Source organism: Schistocerca gregaria, chromosome 1 (genome assembly GCF_023897955.1).
Source record: "Schistocerca gregaria isolate iqSchGreg1 chromosome 1, iqSchGreg1.2, whole genome shotgun sequence".
NCBI classification, from domain to species: domain Eukaryota; kingdom Metazoa; phylum Arthropoda; class Insecta; order Orthoptera; family Acrididae; genus Schistocerca; species Schistocerca gregaria.
In genome coordinates this window covers 982,723,226-982,744,759 of record NC_064920.1, presented here as the reverse complement: position 1 = coordinate 982,744,759, position 21,534 = coordinate 982,723,226, and the positions used below count along the sequence as shown (strand labels likewise).

Sequence of the window (21,534 nt, the reverse complement as noted above, 5' to 3'; positions counted from 1 at the left end):
AGCAGTTACTTCTGTAAAATATCTGAGAGTATGCCTGCGGAACGATTTGAAGTGGAATGATCATGTAAAATTAATTGTTGGTAAGGCGGGTACCAGGTTGAGATTCATTGGAAGAGTCCTTAGAAAATGGAGTCCATCAACAAAGGAGGTGGCTTACAAAACACTCGTTCGACCTATACTTGAGTATTGCTCATCAGTGTGGGATCCGTACCAGATCGGGTTGACGGAGGGGATAGAGAAGATCCAAAGAAGAGCGGCGCGTTTCGTCACAGGGTTATTTGCTAACCGTGATAGCGTTACGGAGATGTTGAACATACTCAAGTGGCAAACTCTGCAAGAGAGGCGCTCTGCATCGCGGTGTAGCTTGCTCGCCAGGTTTCGAGAGGGTGCGTTTCTGGATGAGGTATCGAATATATTGCTTCCCCCTACTTATACCTCCCGAGGAGATCACGAATGTAAAATTAGAGAGATTAGAGCGCGCACGGAGGCTTTCAGACAGTCGTTCTTCCCGCGAACCGTACGCGACTGGAACAGGAAAGGGAGGTAATGACAGTGGCACGTAAAGTGCCCTCCGCCACACACCGTTGGGTGGCTTGCGGAGTATAAATGTAGATGTAGATGTATTGAGCAACAGAAAATCCACGATGGCTGCGACAGGTGGATTATCAGCGACCTTGGCGGTTTAATGGTTGGTTCAAATGGCTCTGAGCACTATGGGACTTAACATCTATGGTCATCAGTCCCCTAGAACTTAGAACTACTTGAACCTAACTAACCTAAGGACATCACACAACACCCAGCCATCACGAGACAGAGAAAATACGTAATCCCGCCGGAAATCGAACCCGGGAACCCGGGCGTGGGAAGCGAGAACGCTACCGCACGACCACGAGATGCGGGCAAACGGTTTAATGTATGGTGCGTCATTATGGGAGGAAGGATAATTCTCCCCCATTTTATCGATGGCTATCTAAATGGTGCAATGTATGCTGATTTCCCACTTAATGTTCTACGGATGTTACTGCAAGATGTTTCTTTGTGAGCCAACAGTAGCGTCATCGGGTTTCCCCCGGCCAGCTAGACAAGTTTCGTTCTTTATTGTTTTTTCGTTTGCGCTTATTTCGTGAGGTATTTAGCCCGGTCACGATCAATGGACCGCCCTGTATGTCCAGTCTGAGAACATCAGTACTACTCAGGTCCCTCCTAATTTCGTCCATATCAAGAATGTCCTCGAAGTCGCCCTTTGACATAGGACTTGTTGGGTCGTCACTGTAGTATATTCTGTTCTGAAGGTTTACAAATTATTGTCTCCGACAGTTTGGAGGTAATTAGAGAGCTCAGCTTGTATTCTTTCCCGCATCACTCACACACGCATAGACCGCCGTCGCTGCCGTGGTGATTCGCCATCTCGTTGCGTTCTTTCAGAAATGCAAGCCAATGCCGATAGGGCATGTGCCACAGGCTGCGTCAGGACTACCTGTGAACACGTTTTCGACTTGACGACGATCTTAAAGCTAAAGCACATGGACTAAGGTACATGGGCTGGGCTCCCTTTCTGACTTTTAAGGGGCAAACAAACCTCCAGCTGTTCCGTAATTCTTTCTAAACGAAACCTGCTTCTTGGAGAATTCGCTATGATCTTATCACACTCATTCATTACACAGCAACATTGAATTCCATTTCCTGGCAACACGACATACTTATTTCTAACATCCTTTCCTTCCCTGTTGAATTTATTAAAAAGCACTGCTATACAGATTCAGAACTGCAATACTCAGAAACCGAGCTATAACACAGACCAAGCTTTTTCCTCAGTTTACCTGAAGTCGGTCGGAATGTCTTTAACCCGTTAACCTAACCTGCCCTTATTTGTTATGTAGTTGTTCGTATGCTGCGTTCCAACTAGCGTGGTCTGATTAAGCCATCCAATAACACAATGGAACTCCGGGCGAGGTTGGTACATAATCACATAAATAAGTCGCTAATCTGGTCGGTTTGGTATACATGAGTCACAAGGAAAACGCAAGATATAATCCACACACAATAGAATTTACGGACACCTTACGTTATTTCTGACTGACTTTAGCTGCTTCTGCTTTCAGTCACGTAGTGACTCCTTTGTACAATCACTGATGCTGACACGTGAGACATGGAATCAAAACGTCAGGGTAGTTCTGAATATTCTTGGCAACAAGTGAAACAATATTCTCCAAGACGTAAAGCAATCTATAACCACAGTTGAGACCAGAAGGTCATTAGCGTCGATTTAACACAACACTGGGAAAGTTCACAACGAGGTAGTGAGAATTGTATTGACTAACCGTTAGCAGGCTGACAGAAGAAGTAACAAGAAGACACAAGTATTGTTGGTTTACACTATCAACGTGTAAGTAATCAAAAGCACAGTGTCCAAAGATCAATGCATATTCAGACTTTGTTGTTGTTGTTTTTGTTGTGGTACTTCAGTCCTGAGATTGGTTTGATGCAGCTCTCCATGTTGCTCCATCCTGTGCAAGCTGCTTCATCTCCGAGTACCTACTGCAACCTACATCCTTCTGAATCTGCTAGTGTATTCATCTCTTGGTCTCCCTCTACGAGTTTTACCCTTCACGCTGTCCTCCAATGCTAAATTTGTGATCGCTTGATGCCTCAGAACATGTCCTACCAACCGGTCCCTTCTTTTTGTCAAGTTGTGCCACAAACTCCTCCCCACTTCTATTCAATACCTCCTCATTAGTTATGTGATCTGCCCATCTAATCTTCAGCATTCTTCTGTAGCACCACATTTCGAAAGCTTCTATTCTCTTCTTGTCCAAACTAATTATTGTCCACATTTCACTTCCATACATGGCTACACTCCATATAAATACTTTCAGAAACGACTTCCGAACACTTAAAGCTATACTCGATGTTAACAAATTTCTCTTCTTCATAATCGCTTTCCTTGCCATTGCCAGTCTACATTTTATATCTTCTCTACTTCGACCATCATCAGTTGTTTTGCTCCACAAATAGCAAAATTCCTTTACTACTTTAAGTGTCTCATTTCCTAATCTAATTCCCTCAGCATCACCTGACTTAATTCGATTACAATTTATTATCCTCGTTTTGCTTTTGTTGATGTTCATCTTACATCCTCCTTTCAAGACACTGTCCATTCCGTTCAACTGCTCTTCCAAGTCCTTTGCTGTCTCTGACAGAATTACAATGTCATCGGCGAACCTCAAAGTTTTTATTCCTTCTCTATGGATTTTAATACCTACTCCGAATTTTTCTTTTGTTTTCTTTACTGCTTGCTCAACATAGAAATTGAATAACATCGGGGTGAGGCTAAAACCCTGTCTCATACCTCCGCCAACCACTGCTTCCCTTTCACGTCCCTCGACTCTTATAACTGACATCTGGTTTCTGTACAAGTTGTAAATAGCCTTTCGCTCCCTGTATTTTACCCCTGTCACCTTTAGAATTTGAAAGAGAGTATTCCAGTCAACATCGTCAAAAGCTTTCTCTAAGTCTACAAATGCTAGAAGCGTAGGTTTGCCTTTCCTCAATCTTTCTTCTAAGATAAGTGGTAAGGTTAGTATTGCCTCACGTGTTCCAACATTTCTACGGAACGCAAATTGATCTTCCCTGAGGTCGGCTTCTACCAGATTTTCCATTCGTCTGTAAGGAATTCGCGTTAGTATTTTGCAGCTGTGACTTATTAAACTGACAGATCGGTAATTTTCGCATCTGTCAACACCTGCTTCATACTTTATCAACATTAATAGAGTAGTTACAAAGAATACTGCGCCGCTGTGGTGGAACTGCCATCAGACAAAACTCCTGTCACAATCAACACCCGGCGCATTCCACCAGCGCAATGGTCTGTGGCCTATATTTACAACATTTCTTACGACTGTGACGTCAGACAAGCCACTGTCGTAATATTTACACTTTTGATAATCTCTAGTCCAACGCTAGTTCCTTCTGTGTCAGCTACTTCGTGCGCCTGCTTAAAACAATTTTGTGAGTTCCGCAGTTACTGAAAAACGTATTTTTCTGGATGGTCTCTTTCTCCTTTCACTGGCTTCAGAGCTCGAGCCAAAGTCCAATTACTTTTTGTTGTGTCTGTTTCCGCAAACTGTGCCTCACGTTCAGCTTTGTCTCGTCTTATACTTGTGCTACGACACGAAAACCTCCGACACCTCGCTCCGAGCCGTCACCTGAAAGATTTGTACGTTATCCGGCCCTCAGCTACCCACCGTGACACAATGGTTGCATCCCGCCGTCGCGCGACCCAGCGGATGCCAACACGAACATGCAATATAAATTTCAATATCTCTCTATCCAAAGGTCAGATTACAATGCGATTTACACCAATAAATCTTAAATAAGGTAAAGCACACTTGCATGTCATGTTCAACTATTCCTCCCTAAGGTAATCTACTGTGTTTATTATGTAATATCAGCAATCAGAAATATGCGTGGTCAGTGGCACAATTTCTCCACTCTAGTAACATATTTCTAACATTCCGGTTTGAGTAGTAAGCGCATAGTGTCAAGTTCTGTGATGATGCCGACATTTAAAGGCGAATTGAAGAAAAATTATTCGGTATTAGTTATTCCTGGTCACAGTTAGAATTTTTTTCAATGTATGTTGCTATTAGTCAATTTCAACGTAGACGTTGTTATCATGCTCGTATACTGTTACTACTCGATCGTAGTCTTGTATCTCAAAAACAACCTATACAACAGTCATGTCGAATGCTTTAACTGTCAACAAATCACCAGTCGTATTCATACAGTGCACAGGGTGTTTCCTGGAATTTAAATCGTTCGACATTCGAGCCTTATGTTCTCCTTTACTCATTTTGGGTTGAAGTGCTGTGTTCTAGTACTGACTGATATTTACGTCTAAGTCGATCAATTGTCTTGAAAAGAGTTAATCCGAAAATGAAAATTATCTCCTTCGTAGAATTTAACCGTGCTGTGGAGTCACATTTTAGCAAAGATTAGTTTCGACGCTAAGCAATAAGTGTTTAAAATCAAGAGAAAACGGAAATATATTTCTCTGAAAAGTAGTTTCACAAAAATTGTATCTCTGAAGAAACAAAAATGCAGAACTTACATTCGTTAAAAACAACAAATTTATTGATGTATATACAAACATTCTATTAACATAAAAACATTTTGAACATTTAACAGAGTACATTATGCGTGCTGCAATGGTGCTTACAAGGTTCCTACCCCCTTGTATTTTTCAATATTATCTTAAGTAGCAAAATAAGGCGTTTCGATGACAACAAGTCTTTCGAACGCACAAAACGAATTGGTGATTCACTGCCATAGATAACATATTATTTGGATCTAATGTCCTTCCATATATCCAGATACAGCTGTATGAGAGTCAATTACATTACGGGGTGAGATTTCACATTTTTGTTTCAGTAATTTCAAACTATTTAAACTACAAAGGTCGGGAACTTCACAGGAGCATTACGTCAGTTAATATGAAAATTTGGAACAACGAAGTGTATGCAAAGTAACCTGCTTACAAGATGCTGCACGTCCTATTATTTCTTGGTAATTTTATAATATGGAAATCAAGTGATACTACTCTCTTACTCAGAAATTTACTGGAATGTTCTTTTGATATTGTTTTGTTTCGTTCCAGGCCTTCTTATTTTGCAGACAGATGGAAAAATCCGTTATCTAAAAGCAGACACGTTGAGTTACCCTTTATAAGCACAAAATCTGTTCAGCAACCAAGAAACATTATTACTCATAGAGTATAAATCACAGTAATCTCATGACGATTCTGAGGATAAATAGGCGATCCACTGAACTCCTGCACAGGAAAAGAATTACAATTTGGCTGACATTTCCCGTTCAATATGCTACAGTTACAAATTTTGCATTTAATGCGTTTCACACATAATTCTGCCTTAATCACTAAACCGACTTCTTTTATACTCACAAACAAAAGCGACTAATTCATAATGATTGTGACGTCCAGAACTTCATAAAATAATGAGGAAAACTTAGATTAAAGTTAATCTCTTACTGAGTTTGATAGAGAAAATTTATCGTCATGGAAATGTACAGTTCGGGCATTTAAAACATTACATGCTATCAGTGACACAATTCACATATTCTTACATGATTAAGTCCGTTTAGGGAATCTTATGCACGATTTACATTTTGTACTTATCGTTTTCAAATCAACAGAATTTATACCACTTATAAAAAAACCTTTAAATCATTCTAGAGAACCTACTTGATTAAAAAATAATAATTTTCAGAGGAACTAATATCACATTGACCAAATACGGCGAATCAGTCTTGTTTTGTCATTGGAGGAACAATAATCTCGAAGTAAGATTTTCCATGTGTTGTCTTCCAAAAGGGTTTACACAAGTACACCTCGTTCCTTCGCTGTATCATTATTTAGTTCATAGTCTTCATTTCAATTGCAGCATCTGCTACACTGAAGTCTGACTTCAACTGGCGGTGGTCTTGACACGAGTGGGATTTTGCATCCGACAACTGAAAATTAAGTAAAACAATTATTACCATTTATTCAGTATATGTCTAAAAATATCTATTCGAATTATAGATGGTGAGATTAAAACAATCATGAACCTCAAAATGGGATGTTTCAAAATGGACAGGTTCCTTATATCAAAACAACGAAAAAATGTCCAGTAAACATGGACTCTAAAGTGCATACCTTAAGAGTTCGTAGCACTTGTTCATCCTCGATACTTTGCAACACACCTCTTTTACTAAACATGTGCATGATACCGAGTGGTTAGAGTAAATTCAAGTGAAACACTTTTAATATGCTGCTACGGTGCATCACACCATTACTGCTACAAAAGTGGCTCAACATGGCGCCCATCAGTGTCCAGAAAAGTATGAAAGTGCATGACTGCATTCTGCACAGCAGAACGAAGCCTGTCCATAGTTATGCTGGCTACCTTTCTTGATATGCTGCGCTTCAGACCAGCGCATGTGTGCATGTACTCCTGGTAAACTCTGTCCTTGAGGTAGCCCCACAACCAGATATCACAGGGAGTGAGAACAGACGTTCGTGCCGACCAAGCACCTGAAAACGATCGGCTCATAACTCGATCGTTTCCAGACGGGTTTCGGAGAAGCAGGTGAGCTTTACGAGCGATGTGCTCGCAAGAAAACGTTTGAGATCAAAGCGTCTCTCTCTCCTGTTGGGAGGGTATGACGTGCTGGCGAAGTATGTTGTTGTAACGCTGGCCAGTCACACTGCACGTCTTTGCTCCTTGATCGCCAACGTGTTCAAAAAGAAAAAAAGAAAAATGGGCCAGTGATGAACCTTGCCTTAAGCCACACCGCACTTTGACACGTTCATCATACAGAGGAACTTCATGCACAGTGAATGGAGGTTAAGATACCCACACTAGGCAATTCTGTGTGTTCCCCTCTCCCGTCAGAGAAAAATGAGCTTCATCTCTCTGTAGGATGGTCCAGGGCCGGCTCTCGTCAATTTTAATCCTTGCGAGGAAATGGAGAGCGAAGTCAACAGGTCGTTGTGAGTCCTGTGGTACAACGTGCTGTACGATTTGGATCTTGTACGGATACCATTTGAGAATGGATCAAATCATCTTCCGTACAGTGGACCACAGCACGTTCAACTCTCGTGTGACTGCCTGACGCGCACTGCCTGACGTCGGGAATTTCGCGCAGCGTTGTCTGCCATAACGACAGCGATTTCATCAACCGCCTGTGGTGCAACCGGCCGTCTGCCTCTTCCCGGAGGGACGTCCACTTCTCCAGTTGATTCGAACTTCTTCATCATGTTCCGCACAGCAGGTGACGAAAGAGGATCATGCCGGCGATATTCTCGAAGTGCAGCTGCAGAATTATTGTTGTTTCGATACTAGAGCTTCACCAATAATGCCCTGCTCCTTTTCTACAAGCTCATGTTGACACGTCAACAAGAGCACTGCGACTGGTAGGTACGTGAGACTACGAATCACGATGAGTGATCACGGCACCTGTTGGCCATAGTTGCAACTGGACGGTGGCCTTGTGACTCATGGAAATCATGCGTCCCATATTCTGGACATTAATGCTACCAAGTTTGGTAATCGTACGGTAATTAATTTCCGTGTTATTATGTGTTAAATACGGAAAGTATAACTATAACCGCCTGGGTCTTTAGAGATGTTTACTGGACATTTTTGTTCTGTTTTGGCTCATACCACCTCCTCTCAAAATATGGAAAGCGAAGAGCCTGCAGCACAAGAGATACGTTTAGTAGTACCGAGAATGAACAAGTGCTCATACCTCTTACGGTATGCGTGTTAGAGCCCATGTTTACTGAATATTTTGCCTTCTTGTGACGTTACGAAGCTGACAGCAAATTTTTAAAACTTCATTCTGAAACACCTTGCACAACACCAACATTTTTATTCATGAATTATCTTTAATGAATTCAAGTATTTTAACAGACAAGTGCATCAGAGACGTTTCACAAACTATCCTCCACATCTGCAATTTCAAACGGGTGTAATGCACTATAGCTAATTTTTAGTTACTATAGTCTAATTTAAATTCCTTTATACTTGTGACGTATGTCTCTTGTCGCTACAATGTCGCCACATCGGCTTTCGGCTACCGCTCTCTTATAGGTGACGTACATACAGGTGGGGTCACTTCACAAATGCCGTTAATGTGTAATGTGGGGCAATGTTGGAAGCGGCCGCCGTGTGGTATGTAGGAAATACAAGGTGGTGTGTCGATAGCTGGTTTTAAGTGACCAACGGCAGAACTGCGGCAGATGACACGTTTTGTACCCCTCACGTCCTCAGCTAACCACAGTCGCATAATGCGCAATGTATCCGAGGAAACGGCGGCCAACAATCTGCAGCAAACCTAAACTCAAGATTTCTTTGTTCACGGCAATTAAAGTTAACTTATACGAGCGAACTGAAGACAGAAGAAGTTCAGTTTCATTGCTAAAAGCACACTACAATTTTCCGCTGTCATTGTTTTCTGAAGTTATTCTAACACAGGCCACACGAGATGCCGCGTTATGTATCGATGAGCAATCCTTTTTGACACTTGGTTCCAGACGAGGGGAGAATAAAATGATGAAAATAACGCAGCATATAATTAGAAATAAGAAAGCTACAATTACGATAATTAAGTGAATAAACATAAGATTTTGATATTTTAAACATCGCTAAAGTTGTCGAGATTCGAGCCTACGACCACCTACACGTTACGTTTACACACAAAACATTCCACTACGGCACAACGTTGGAATACATAGTTTTATTTATGATTTTCGTAGCCCAATTGGAAGGATGAATTGCACCCTCCAAAAATTCGCTTTAAGCAATGTCGTGTGAAACTTTATTTAACGTAAGCCAGTCTCTGTATATGTCACGCTAGATGGATTCTTGTGCAGAAGTATCTAGTAATGGTTCATTAGTGCTGTGTACGAAACGTGTGTGTGTATGGGGAGAAGGGGGGCGGGGTTATCATGTGTGAGAAAATACGACATGAAAGTGCCACACCCATGGTTTGGGATCCAAAAACTTTAACAAAAACTGCCGAACAAGGAATTGGAACTGAGCTGACCAAGCGTCGTAACAGTTTGGCACAGTGAACGGTTTGTGAGTGATTTTGAGTGGACTGATTGGAAGAAACCGTTTCGAACGCGTGAAGTGTCAACTAGCAAGTCATTTCAATCGGACTATAACTATTGTTATTCTTATTACGTAAAACACTCGTTAACTACTGGAATACGTGAGGGAAAATTCTAGAGGGGCATGAGCTATGGCGGAAGGTGAATAGCAGACAAATAATGCCATCTAACATAATGTAGTCTGCAAGACGGTGTGCCCTACATGGCGGAAGGTATTGATGAACATATTGGGGAAACGTGCATATTTACCTCGGTACAAGCCATAACGTCTTATATTTGCATTTTGACACAAGCGAGATTTCCGATGGATAAAGTACAAACGTTTCACGGCGAATGTCGCACACAGGTTGTGTAAACTTATCCTAAAAATCTCCTGTGATGCTGTTTCAAAACTGCAGATGCGCTACACTTCTTTCAGTTCAGCCGGTAAATACAGGCAAGCAAACGTCCCTGCCTAAACTGATGTGATGCTTTCTTTCAGATCCACTTAATACGATAATGGGACACCTAGGTACTTAATCTGCTTCACCATGTACTATGTCTTCTTTTATTGCTCTAAGTGCTACTTAGATTTTTATTTCGTTCATATGAAACCAGACAAACTCCTATTTAGTACGTCTAAGACGATCAGGACACCTTCATAGGACTTGTCGACCTGAAAAAAGCTTTCGACAATGTAAAATGGTTCAAAATGTTCAAAATTCTGCTACAAGGAAAAACGTGTAATGTAAAATATGTACCAGAACCAAGGGGGTATAATAAGACTGGAAGACGAAGAACGAAGTTCTCGGATTAAAGAGGGTGTAAGACAGGGATGTAGTCTCCCACTGTCACTGTTCAATGTATACATTGACGAAGCAATGACAGATATAAATGAAAGGTCCCAAAGTGGAAATAAAATCAGTTTGAAAAGATATCAGTCATAAGATTCGCTGATAACATTGCTATCCTCAGTGAAAATGAAGGATTAAAGGAGCTGAATGGAATCAACAGCCTAATGAGTACAGAAAGTGGTTTAATAGTTAATCGAAGAAAAACGAAAGTAATGAAAAATAGCACAAATGAGAACAGCGAGAAATTTACATCAGAATTGGGGACTGCAGAGTAGACGAAGTTAAGCAATTCTGCTACTTAGGCAGCCTAATTAACCATGATTGACAGAGCAAACAGGACGTAAAGGGCAGACAAGAACAGGTAGAAAAGGCATTCCTGAGTAAGGGAAGTCTACTAGTATCAAACATCGGCCTTAATTTGAGGAAGAAATTTCTGAGAATGCACGTTTGTAGCGTATCATTGTGTGGTGGTGAAACAAGGACTTGGGAGGGTCTACAGCATCCTCATCACGTAGATAACAGAAAGTGCTGTAATAAAGAATCTGGTGTTAACCAGAATCTGGTGTTCACGACATCCTGAACAAGTGGGCCCAAGTCATTTACATGTACATCTGGACACATACACTGTGTGGTGGAGAGTACCCGTTTCTGTTCCACTCGCAAACAGAGAGGTAAAAACGGCTGTGTATAGAGTATCCGTAAGAATCCTAATTTCTCTCATCCTATGTTCGTGGTCCTTTTGCGAAACATTGTTGACCGCGAAATAGTTCTACAGTTTCTCTAATTTTGCAAAACAATGCCTCGCGGATAGGACATCGTCTTCCCTCGAGGTATTCTCATTTGAGATCACGAAGCATCTTCGCAATAGTCGATAACACCCATCGGTAACAAATCTAGCAGCCTGTCAACTGCTTCGATGTCTTCCTTTAATCCAACCTGGTGGTCATCCCAGGTCAACCTGCATGTTACCCTCCATCCAGGGTTTTTAAGTTATCATGTGAGAGAAGGGTAAGCTGAACTTCACACGAGACATTATTTCTAAATCTGTGCTGATTTGTAGATAGAATCTTTTCTGTCTAAAGGAAATATTTTCGAACTCAGAATGTGTTCAAGAATTCTACAGCCAATCAATGTTTAGAATATTGGTCTGTAATTATGCAGAACTGTTCTTTTAGCTTCCCTATACACAGGTGACAACTTCACTTTTCTCCATTCGCTTGGAACTTTGTGCTGAACCAGTGATTCGCGACAATTTTAAGCGAAATAAGCGGTCAATGTCGGGGAGTTGAATCTGAATTCCATCTGGAGTTGTGACTTATTTATTTTCAGCTCTTCCAGTCGCTTCGCTCTCCGGGTTGTGCATTAAACAGCAGCAAAACATAACAGATACAACTCCGGCCTGAACTGTACCACTCACAGGATACGTGTTACACACTTGATTGGGTCGTCAGCACAGTCGACAAATTGCATCATCTGAAATGAGACAAAAATCACCACTCGACGGATGGCACTGTATGTCTTCCCGCTTCAGTCCCTACAATTTCATGACATTTTGATGGTAGAGGTGTTATACGTAGGATTCAAAATGGCACCTATGACGGAGGGGCGTTCCAAGCAGAAAGCTATCATTGAGGTTCTTTTGGCAGAAAACCAGAGTATCCCAGATATTAGTAGGTGCTTGCAAAACATCTACTAAAGTCTGGCAATGAAGAAAAATCACGGTGAGTCGTTGAGCGAGGCGTCAGTTATATCGCAAAAAGGTCGCACACACTTGTCTAGCCCCTGCCCGTGCTGGCAGCATACAACTGTTACTCTTGCGACGTTGGAATGTGTGGACAGTCTAATTCGTGCTGATAGATGGATCACCTTGAAACCACTCGCTGCTGAACGTCTCTGTTGGTAGTGCTGACACAATCGTCCACCAGGTGGGATTCTCAAAGTTGGAACGTATGGACAGTCTCATTCTGGCTGATCGATGGATCACCATGAAACCACTCGCTGCTGGACGTCTCTGTTGGTAGTGCTGACACGATCGTCCACCAGATGGCATACTCAAAGACCTGCGTCCGTTGGGTTCGTCACTGCCTAAAAGAAGAACTTAAAGAACAGTGAAGGCAGATGGTGACAATCTTTGGTGAAACATCGTCACAGGCTATGAAACACGGACTCATCATTTCGAAACGGCTATTCATGGAGTGGCGTCGCACCGCATTTCCTAAGCAGAAAGAGTTCAAAGCCGCACCCTCAATGGGTGTCTTCTGGGACATTGAAGGGGTTATTCTGTTTCATGTCTTCTCGCATGGTGCAACGGTCAACTGTGAACTGTATTGTGCTATCCTCAGGAAATAGAAGATACGACTTCAGCGTGTTCGCCACCACAAAAATGCAAACAAACAAATCCGTCTCCATGACAGCACAAGGCCTCTGACAACTCAGCGCAACCGGTGGAGCTCATGAAACTTCATTGGAGTGTTCTTCCTCATCCACCCTACAGCCCGGATCTCGCACCTTCCAAGTTCCATCCGTTTGGCCCAATGGAAGATGCAAAGGAAGGTAACAGAAAATCGATGGTGGGAAAGGAATCTATGTGGGAAAAAAAGGTTGGCTCCAACGCCGACTAGCAGAATGGTACCCTAAGGTGGTGTAGGATCGCCGCATTGAACGGGGATTATGTTGAAAAACTGTCCGCCCCGGTAGCTGAGTGGTCCACGTGACGGCAACGGAATGTCATGCCAAGGGGTCCAGGTTCGATTCCCGGCTGGGTCGGAGATTTACTCCGCTCTGGGACTGGGTGTTGTGTTGTCCTAATCAGCATCATCTCATCTTCATCGACACAAGTCGCCAAAGTGGCGCCAACTCTATAGACTTGCACGAGGCGAACGGTCTCCTCGACGGGAGGCCCTAGCCACAAGACATTTCATTTCATGTTTAAAAACTGGTTTTGTATCCAAATTGGTGGGGAATAACATGGGCTATTGGAACCCTGAATAAAAGCAGCATACTCACAGAAAAAAAAGTTGTGTTACTTATTGTAGGTTGAAATATTCTTCTGAAGGTAAGCAATAGGTCTTCCCACTACTGTAAGAAAATACTAGGTAATAGGTGAGTCACACTTTTGTCAACCGTTCACCACCCTAAATATTTGTCATAAGAAAATATAGAGTTGATACAATTTCAGCTATATCCTGTCCTGCACCCGTAGTACACAGCAGTAATGAGAGCTGCAGATTCGTTCGACCAGTGGAGAGAAAGAAATACTACTGTCAGTAGGTCACTCTAATGGAGGCACCGTCTTCCTTATTTCTTTTTGGACATTGCAATAGCAAGCAGTTCCCTCACATGGAAGCGTAATAATGTACAAAAATGTTACCAACTTTATTTTCACCATCCTTTTGCAAGGTAGCCTTCAACTTGGTGAAATATAAAGAGAATAAGAAAGGCAGTCGACACAAAAAAACTATTTATTTATGGAGTTTGCCGTTCATATCAAATCAAGTGAAATAAAATAAGATTATAGCATTGATTAAAATAAATAAATGTAAAAATTAAGGCAAAAATATGAACAAGAGGCACCAGTGAAGTTGTCTAACCAAACTGACCATAAGGCAAAATCATTACACGAATTTAAAAGATTTTTATCTATAAATATGTCCACTGATCTGTTTATTCCAAGCAAACAGTGTAAAAAAGACAATAAATACATTTACTGACTTTATCTGCTGCCAACAGGAAAGATATTACAGAAAACCACCAAACCACAAGGCACAAAATGCACAACTGAAGCAATTTAGCGATATGTCTAGCATTTATGTGCAAAAATGAATCTGTTGGCTCCAAACAATTGAAATAAACGTGAGATTTTCATATTGTTGTAAACCGATGGAAACAAATTAGTGTGTGGGACGGGACACTGGTCACGAAAGCGTTAAGAAAGTTGTTGAAGCCGGCCGGAGTGGCCGAACGGTTCTAGGCGCTTCAACCTGGAACCGCGCGACCACTACGGTCGCAGGTTCGAATCCTGCCTCGGGCATGGATGTGTGTGATGTCCTTAGGTTAGTTAGGTTTAAGTAGTTCTAAATTCTAGGGGGCTGATGACCTCAGATGCTCAGAGCCATTTGAACCAAAGTTGCTGAAACGTGCTGCTTCAAGACGATTCTGTCAGTTTCATCACTGTGCAGAGACTGTTTTTAACCCAGTTCACTGGCGCCATGGTTTGTGATCAGAAAGCTTACGTCACGGAGAAGTAATATTTAGTAAATATTCTATATGCCGTTGTGATACCATTTGCAAAGAAGTTGTTCTCTAATAGTTTTCTGAGAGATAACTGAAATATTATTCTCCATTGAGACACTGTAAGCAATAATCGTATTAGAGATATAGGTGTCCTGAATGTTTCACTACAAATTCCACCAACTTTTTGTGTTGCTATATATCATTCATAGACTTTTACAGTTACTTCTAATGTTGTGGATTAGATAACTACAGTTAAACGGTAATTATGGAAAATAGAGATTATAGTTGGCGAATGCTTCTAGTACTAAACAATTAAACTACTAGGAGTATATACAGTAGATTATATTCACTGTGAGTGTGTGAGTGTGTGTGTGTGTGTGTGTGTGTTTGTGTGTGTGTGTGTGTGTGTGTGTGTGTGTGTGTTTAGTATGTGTTACTGAGTAGTAACTGTATCAGAAGTAATGACAGTCTTGAAGACAGATCACTGCTGACTCCAAAGTGAATGGTATTCGGCGTGTAAAGTGATACGGGCGTCGTTAAACGCTGTACTGGCTGTCTGAGTGACAGGTGAGTGCGGGATGGGCAATGCTCGCATTTCAGTGCAGCTAGAGTGTGGCTGCTAGATCCATGACGCACCATTCCTAACATAGTGTTGACATTGGCTACTGATGCGCACGCTGTCAAGGCTGTACGTGGTTAAATTGATTCAGAGAAAGTCACTACGAAGAAGTTCCTATGAGCAACAAAGCAGTCAGTTACAGGTGTATCATTCGCGAATTCAAACCTGGTCATCGACAATCGTTGACTAATCATAACATCTAGAACACCTGTGCCTGTACTCACCTCATCTCAGAGGGTACAGAGGTTATCATAGGCGCAAGAACATCGTTAATGGCCGCTTAAAACAAGAAAAAAGTTTTGTTGTGGTAGACGTCTGCACACACAGAGAGAGAGAGAGCAGTAATATTCACTCTCATTTTTGTGTTTCCTTATGTTGTCCAGAAAGTGTCAGATGACTTGTCTATGCTAACAACATATAGTTTCGGGCGATAGGAAAGAGAAAGAAGGAAGATTGGGTTTAACGTCCCGTCGGCATCGAGATCATTAGGGACGAAGCACAAGCTCGGATTCTGTCAAGGATGGGGAACGAAATCGGCCGTGCCCTTTCCGAGGAACAATTCCAGCATTTGCCTGGAGAAATTTATGGAAATCACGGAAACATACCTCTGTATGGACGAACCCGGGTTTCAACCGACATCCTCCCGAATCCGAGTCTAGTGAACTAACCAAAGTTTCACTCCGCTCGGGTGGACGGAATAGTGAATAAAAGAACAATGTTGTTTTGACTTTATTTCGTTGACTTTCATCTTATGTAATGAATAAGATGAGAGGAGCAACGGATGCAGCGTACTGGTAGTAGTTTGAGGTATGATACAGAGATTAGTGAAAGTGGAAGGCAAGCACATGTATTCCCGAAGAGTGTAAAAATCTGGGCTGGAGCAAGGACGTACGACCAAATGCAAGTGACAGTTACATTGAACCTTTTATACTACAAGACATATGTATCGGAAACGTAAGGAAGGTGAGCAGAATATTAGAACGTGAGGCTAAATTTAAAGGAATCGGAATAGAGCTAACTATACACCCCTACAAAAGTTTGCAATATCATAGTGTTTAGTACAATGACTTCTTATAGTACACCCATTGAGGTTTGTACAATACCTTCTTAACAAAATAAACATAATTTCACCTGACAACATGTAGGATTTTGATTAGTTAATAAAGTTATTACAAACCAAAGCAGCTTTTCTTCTAAGTGAACATCTTAAAAACAGAAACAGTGAAACTGTTTGTCTCATGTTGATGATTATCACTCTTCAGCAGTGAGTGTCCTTCCCGAACACGGATGAGTTCTTCCACTCTGCGTGACATGCTCTGGATGAGACCAACATGTTTGTTTTGGGTAGGAGGTCCCACTCCTCAATGGCAGCTTCAGTGAGGTCCTGAAGACTGTCAGGTGGATTCGGACGCTGTGCAGTGGCTACATTCAGCAGGTCCCATGCATGCTCAAGGGCGTTCAAGTTCAAGCCTGGGTGCTCTTCTAGTTAAATTATTCGGTTGACGTTGTATTTTAGAAGATACCGAGACACTGTTAGAGCACTGTGCGATCTTTCATTGTCACCGACTGACGTCTTTGGGGCTTTACAACCATCTGTTGGACCTCTTGGAGGTATCGGGGACCAGTCAAATGCCGTAGATGGGCCCGCCTTCTTATTATTATTGCCTCCCAGAACATTACACTTCCTCCTGGAAATGGACGGACTACCTGGACATCGGCGTTTCTGGTGTCCTCTAGCGCTTCGCCAAACCCTAAAACATCGAGTGTCTGGTCGCAAACCAGTCCTGGTCTCGTCAGCAAATATGACATTACTTCACCCTAAAATGGTCCAATGTTGGATATGCAACAGCCCAGGTCCTTAGATTGCGTGGGTTCCGCTTTTTAAGCGCTAAACTTCTCATTGGCCTTCTGGATGAAGACCACTTTAATGGTTTGTTTGGTCTGAAGATACGAATCCCTGTTGGTCGGGGTAGGCCATTTCCCATAATTGTAGCAGTTGGCGCTGGGCACCTACGATACGACAGTAGGAGGAAACGGTCATTCATACTTTGGTGTTCTCATACGAGAACGACATCTGCGAGGTCACATTTCCTCTCTCTCTGTATTTTCTCCACACCTTAGACACACAACTCTGAGTGACGTGTAACCGATCGGCAACACCTTGCTGTGTATGGTCTGTTGAAAGTAAAGCTACTATCTTGACTCTATCAAAGGGTTGTATGCCTCTACGTGGCATGTTATTGCAGTGCTGAACACAAACTGAATCAAGCTGTTGTTGATACTGGACTGCTCGCCGTGTGCCGTTGCGCCACAAAGCATCCCAATAGGGAACAGTGTCCAGTATGTAGGCTCTACCTGGATAATGCTCGAAATGCACGGGTCATTGAAACCTGTAGTACAGTATACAACATTTTACGACAGTATTCCAAACTTTTGTTGAGCATCGTAGAATGGGTAAGGTAAGTAATGAGACGGCGAGAGAAACAGGGGAAGAGTCGCACATGCAAGACACCATAGAAAAGACAAATCTGGATCCAAGTATATATTAAAAGAATATCAGTTGTCAAGGTATCAGTAACACCTCATGAAATTACACTAGGAGGCAGGAGAGAATGAACGTGGAAGAAGAGAAGCCAAGACTGCGAGTTGGCAAGGTATCAGTAAAGTCTCATGAAATTACACTAGGAGGCAGGAGAGAATGAACGTGGGAAGAAGAGAGGACAAGACTGCGACAGACTGGAGAGAGGAACGTGGTGGGACCGGACAGCATGGAGTATTCAATGTTCCGAGTAGACCCAACCAGGGGCTGGAAACTGGAGAAGTTGATGGTGGTCAATGAATATAAAATAATAAATGTCGTGTAGGCCGTTCGCCGGGTGCAAGTCTTTCGATTTGACGCCACTTCGGCGACTTGTGCGTCGATGGGGTTGAAATGATGATGATTGGGGCAACACAAAACCCAGTCCCTGAGCGGAGAAAATCTCCCACCCGGGCCCTTAGGATTGACATTTTCTCGCGCTGACCACTCAGCTACCGGGGGCGGACGTCAATGAATATGACGAGACTCGACTCTCACAGGTATAAAGTTTGTTTCCTTGAACACTACGTATCCTAGATCAGCCGAGTTACACATAGTCTGCTATTCACTCTTCAGCGCCTGGCAGAGGTTTCATCGAACCACTTTCAGACTATTTCTACATCGTTCCACTCTCGAACAGCTCGTTGGTAAACGAACACTTAAATCATTCCGTGCGAGCTCGGACATTCCTTATTTTATTATGATGGTCGTTTCTCCCTATATAGGTCTGCGTCAACCAAATTTTTTCGCATTTGGAGGAAAAAGTTGGTGAATGAAATTTAGTCAGAGGATGCCACCGTAAAGAAAATCGCCAGTTTATAATGATGTCCATCCTAAATCCTGTATCATGTCCGTGACACTCACTCACTATTTCTCGATAATACAAAACGCACTGCTCATCATTGAACCTTCTCGACGTACAAATGTTGATACCGTTTGGTAAGGGTGTCATAGCGCGCAGAAGTACTCCAAAAGACTACTGACAAGCGTAGTGTAGACAGTCATTTTAGAAGACCTGTAGCACGTAATATTTCTGCTAAGAAATTGCAGTCTTTCGTTAGCTTTCTTCGTAGCGTTATCTATGTGATCGTTCAAATTTCAGTTACTCGTAACTAAAATTCTTAATTCTTTTGTTGAATTAACAGCCTTTACGTTCGTAGGATTTATCGTGTAACCGTAAATTACATTTTCTCACCAAACAGGTATCTTTTATAAATCATTATGCAATTCGGTTTGATCGTCTGATCACTTTATGAGAAGCTAAATGAAAGGTTCATCTGCAAACAGTCTAAAGGGGCTGCTCAGATTCCCTCCTAAACGGTTTTTCGAGATCAGAGACAGCAAATGGCCTAAAACACATCCTTGGGAAACGCCAGATAACATTTCTCTTTTACTGGATGACTTTCCGTCTTTTTAGTACGAACTGTGAGCTTTCTGGTAGGACATAAAAGTTCCATTCGCGCAATTGAGACGATACTCCGTAGGACCCAGTTTGATTAGAAGTCACTTGTGGGGAACGGTGTCACAAGCCTCAAAATCTAAAAGTATGAAATAAATTTGAGATACCCCGTTAATAGCACTCATTACTTCGTGTGAACAAAGAGCCAATTGTATTTCACAAGAACGATATGTACTGAGTCCGCGCCGGCTATTTGTCAATAAATCGTTTAGTTGGAGGTAATTGAAAATGCTATGTTCCATTATGCTACTGTACATCGACGATAGTGATAAGGATCTGTAATTCAGAGGATTACTCCTACTTTATTTCTTGAGTATGAGTCTGATGTGTGCAACTTTCCTGCCTTTTTTTGCGAATCTTTCGTCGAGCGCTCGGTTGTACCTGATTGCTACGTATGGATCTACTGTATCTGCATATTCTGAAAAGAATCAAACTGGTATACAATCTGGATCGGCAGCCTTGTCTTTATTAAGTACTTTAAGCTTTTTCGCTACACTGAGCCCATCTGCTTCGAAGTTAATCATGTTGGTAGTTGTTCTTGTCAGAATTCTGTAATATTTACTTTGTCTTCCCGAAGGAACTTCGGACAATCGTATTTAGTAACTCTGCTTTCGTGGCACTGTCACCAGTAACATTACCACCGCTATTGCACAGTGAAGGTATTAACGGTGTCTTGACGAGCGTGTATTTTATGTACGACCAGAATCATTTTGGTTTTTTTGACTCATTTCGAAACAGTGTTATCGTGAAAATATTAAAAGCATCTCGCATTGAAGTCCGCGCTATGTTTCGAGCTAGAGTAAAGCATCGCAAATCATGGAGGGTTTGCATTTAAATGTAGCATGCTTTGTCGTTGTTTGCACAACATTGTTCTGACCTATTTTATGAACTTTAGGGAATCAGTAACATCTCTTATTAACTTTTTTCGTATATATATAAATTCCTGTGAGTATTATTTCTTTGGGTTTAAACGACAACTGGTCGTTGCTTAAATAATTAGATTGGCAGCAGTGAAGGCTGTCTCCTTTTTTTTGTTTTTGTTTTTTGAAGGTGTCAAGGAACGTTTTACTGCTTTAACTAGTTCTAGAGGCACTAACTGCGAGAACAATTGAAAAATACCGTCTGTAGTCCACAGATGACAGCTTATTTGTGGGATGTAGCCCAGTTAAACACTATGTAACCATGTAAATTTTCAAAGAATACTATGTTATTTACGAATTATGTATTAACCACCAGCAAACGAGGGCCACAAATGTGAATATTAAAAGAAAGTATTTTAATGTAGTCTATATTGTTGATTTAATAATGTAAAATATGTTACCAATGATGTTTTGTTTGGTACGTTGAATAAGTAGGCACGTTTTCATAATTAGACGTACCAATGTCTGTAAGATAGAATAAGTTGGGGAAGTAAATGTTCCCCGTCATGTTTACTTAAAATCAATAGTGGACCAGAAGTATGCACCTCAGAGCGACACAGTCACAAATTAGTCTACGCTCGTTTTCAGAGAAATGAAGATAAGAAGAAAACAAACATACATTTTAAGTCACTCAGGACTGTAACTCACAGAATTATTACAAAGGTATATTCTTTCCAGTGAAGAAGCCGCATATAAAATAAAAATAAAAGGAATCTATTTAGTTTTCTAGTTTTCCTAAAGCATATACTGTTTCTTAAATTTTGCATTTTTAGATTTTAACAACGAGATTTGTGGCTTTTTATTAAGTATTGATCATGAAACTTAATACAATTCGAAAAATACAATCTGTACTTCGTAGATGTATACAGCTATTCCTGCAAACAAACGCCATTCCACACATTACACCTGTGGTAAAGATTCATATACTAATTCATGAAAACAAACAAATTTGATGTATTATTTAAAGAATCGCGTTTCGTGTTGCTGACCAATGCTATGCACATAAAGCATAGAAAGCTTTATTTTATGTTACTTGACCATGTTTCACCGCACTCTCTGGTGTAGTGCAAAGTCTAATTTAAGATAACAGGGCCTGGTTTGAGAGTTTTATCAAATGTTATACCTAATACATATAAGCTACATTGGTAAATGACATAAGGAGCCAATTACATGATAATGTCTTCGTGCACAATATGCAAGATCTGTATGTATTAGCAAT

The 21,534-nt window shown here is 41.5% G+C and overlaps 1 protein-coding gene across 11 annotated transcripts in view; it reads right to left on the bottom strand.

Moving 5' to 3' along the window:
- Positions 1-5,106: 5,106 nt before the first annotated feature.
- LOC126277750 (parathyroid hormone/parathyroid hormone-related peptide receptor-like) overlaps positions 5,107-21,534 on the bottom strand; it is a 721,000-nt gene continuing 704,572 nt past the window's right edge. For all 11 annotated transcript variants that reach the window (XM_049977388.1, XM_049977389.1, XM_049977395.1 and 8 more), the window contains one exon: positions 5,107-6,528. In XM_049977388.1, coding sequence (XP_049833345.1) covers positions 6,430-6,528 — 99 coding nt within the window. In that variant the 3' untranslated portion in view covers positions 5,107-6,429. The remainder of the gene's footprint in view (positions 6,529-21,534) is intronic.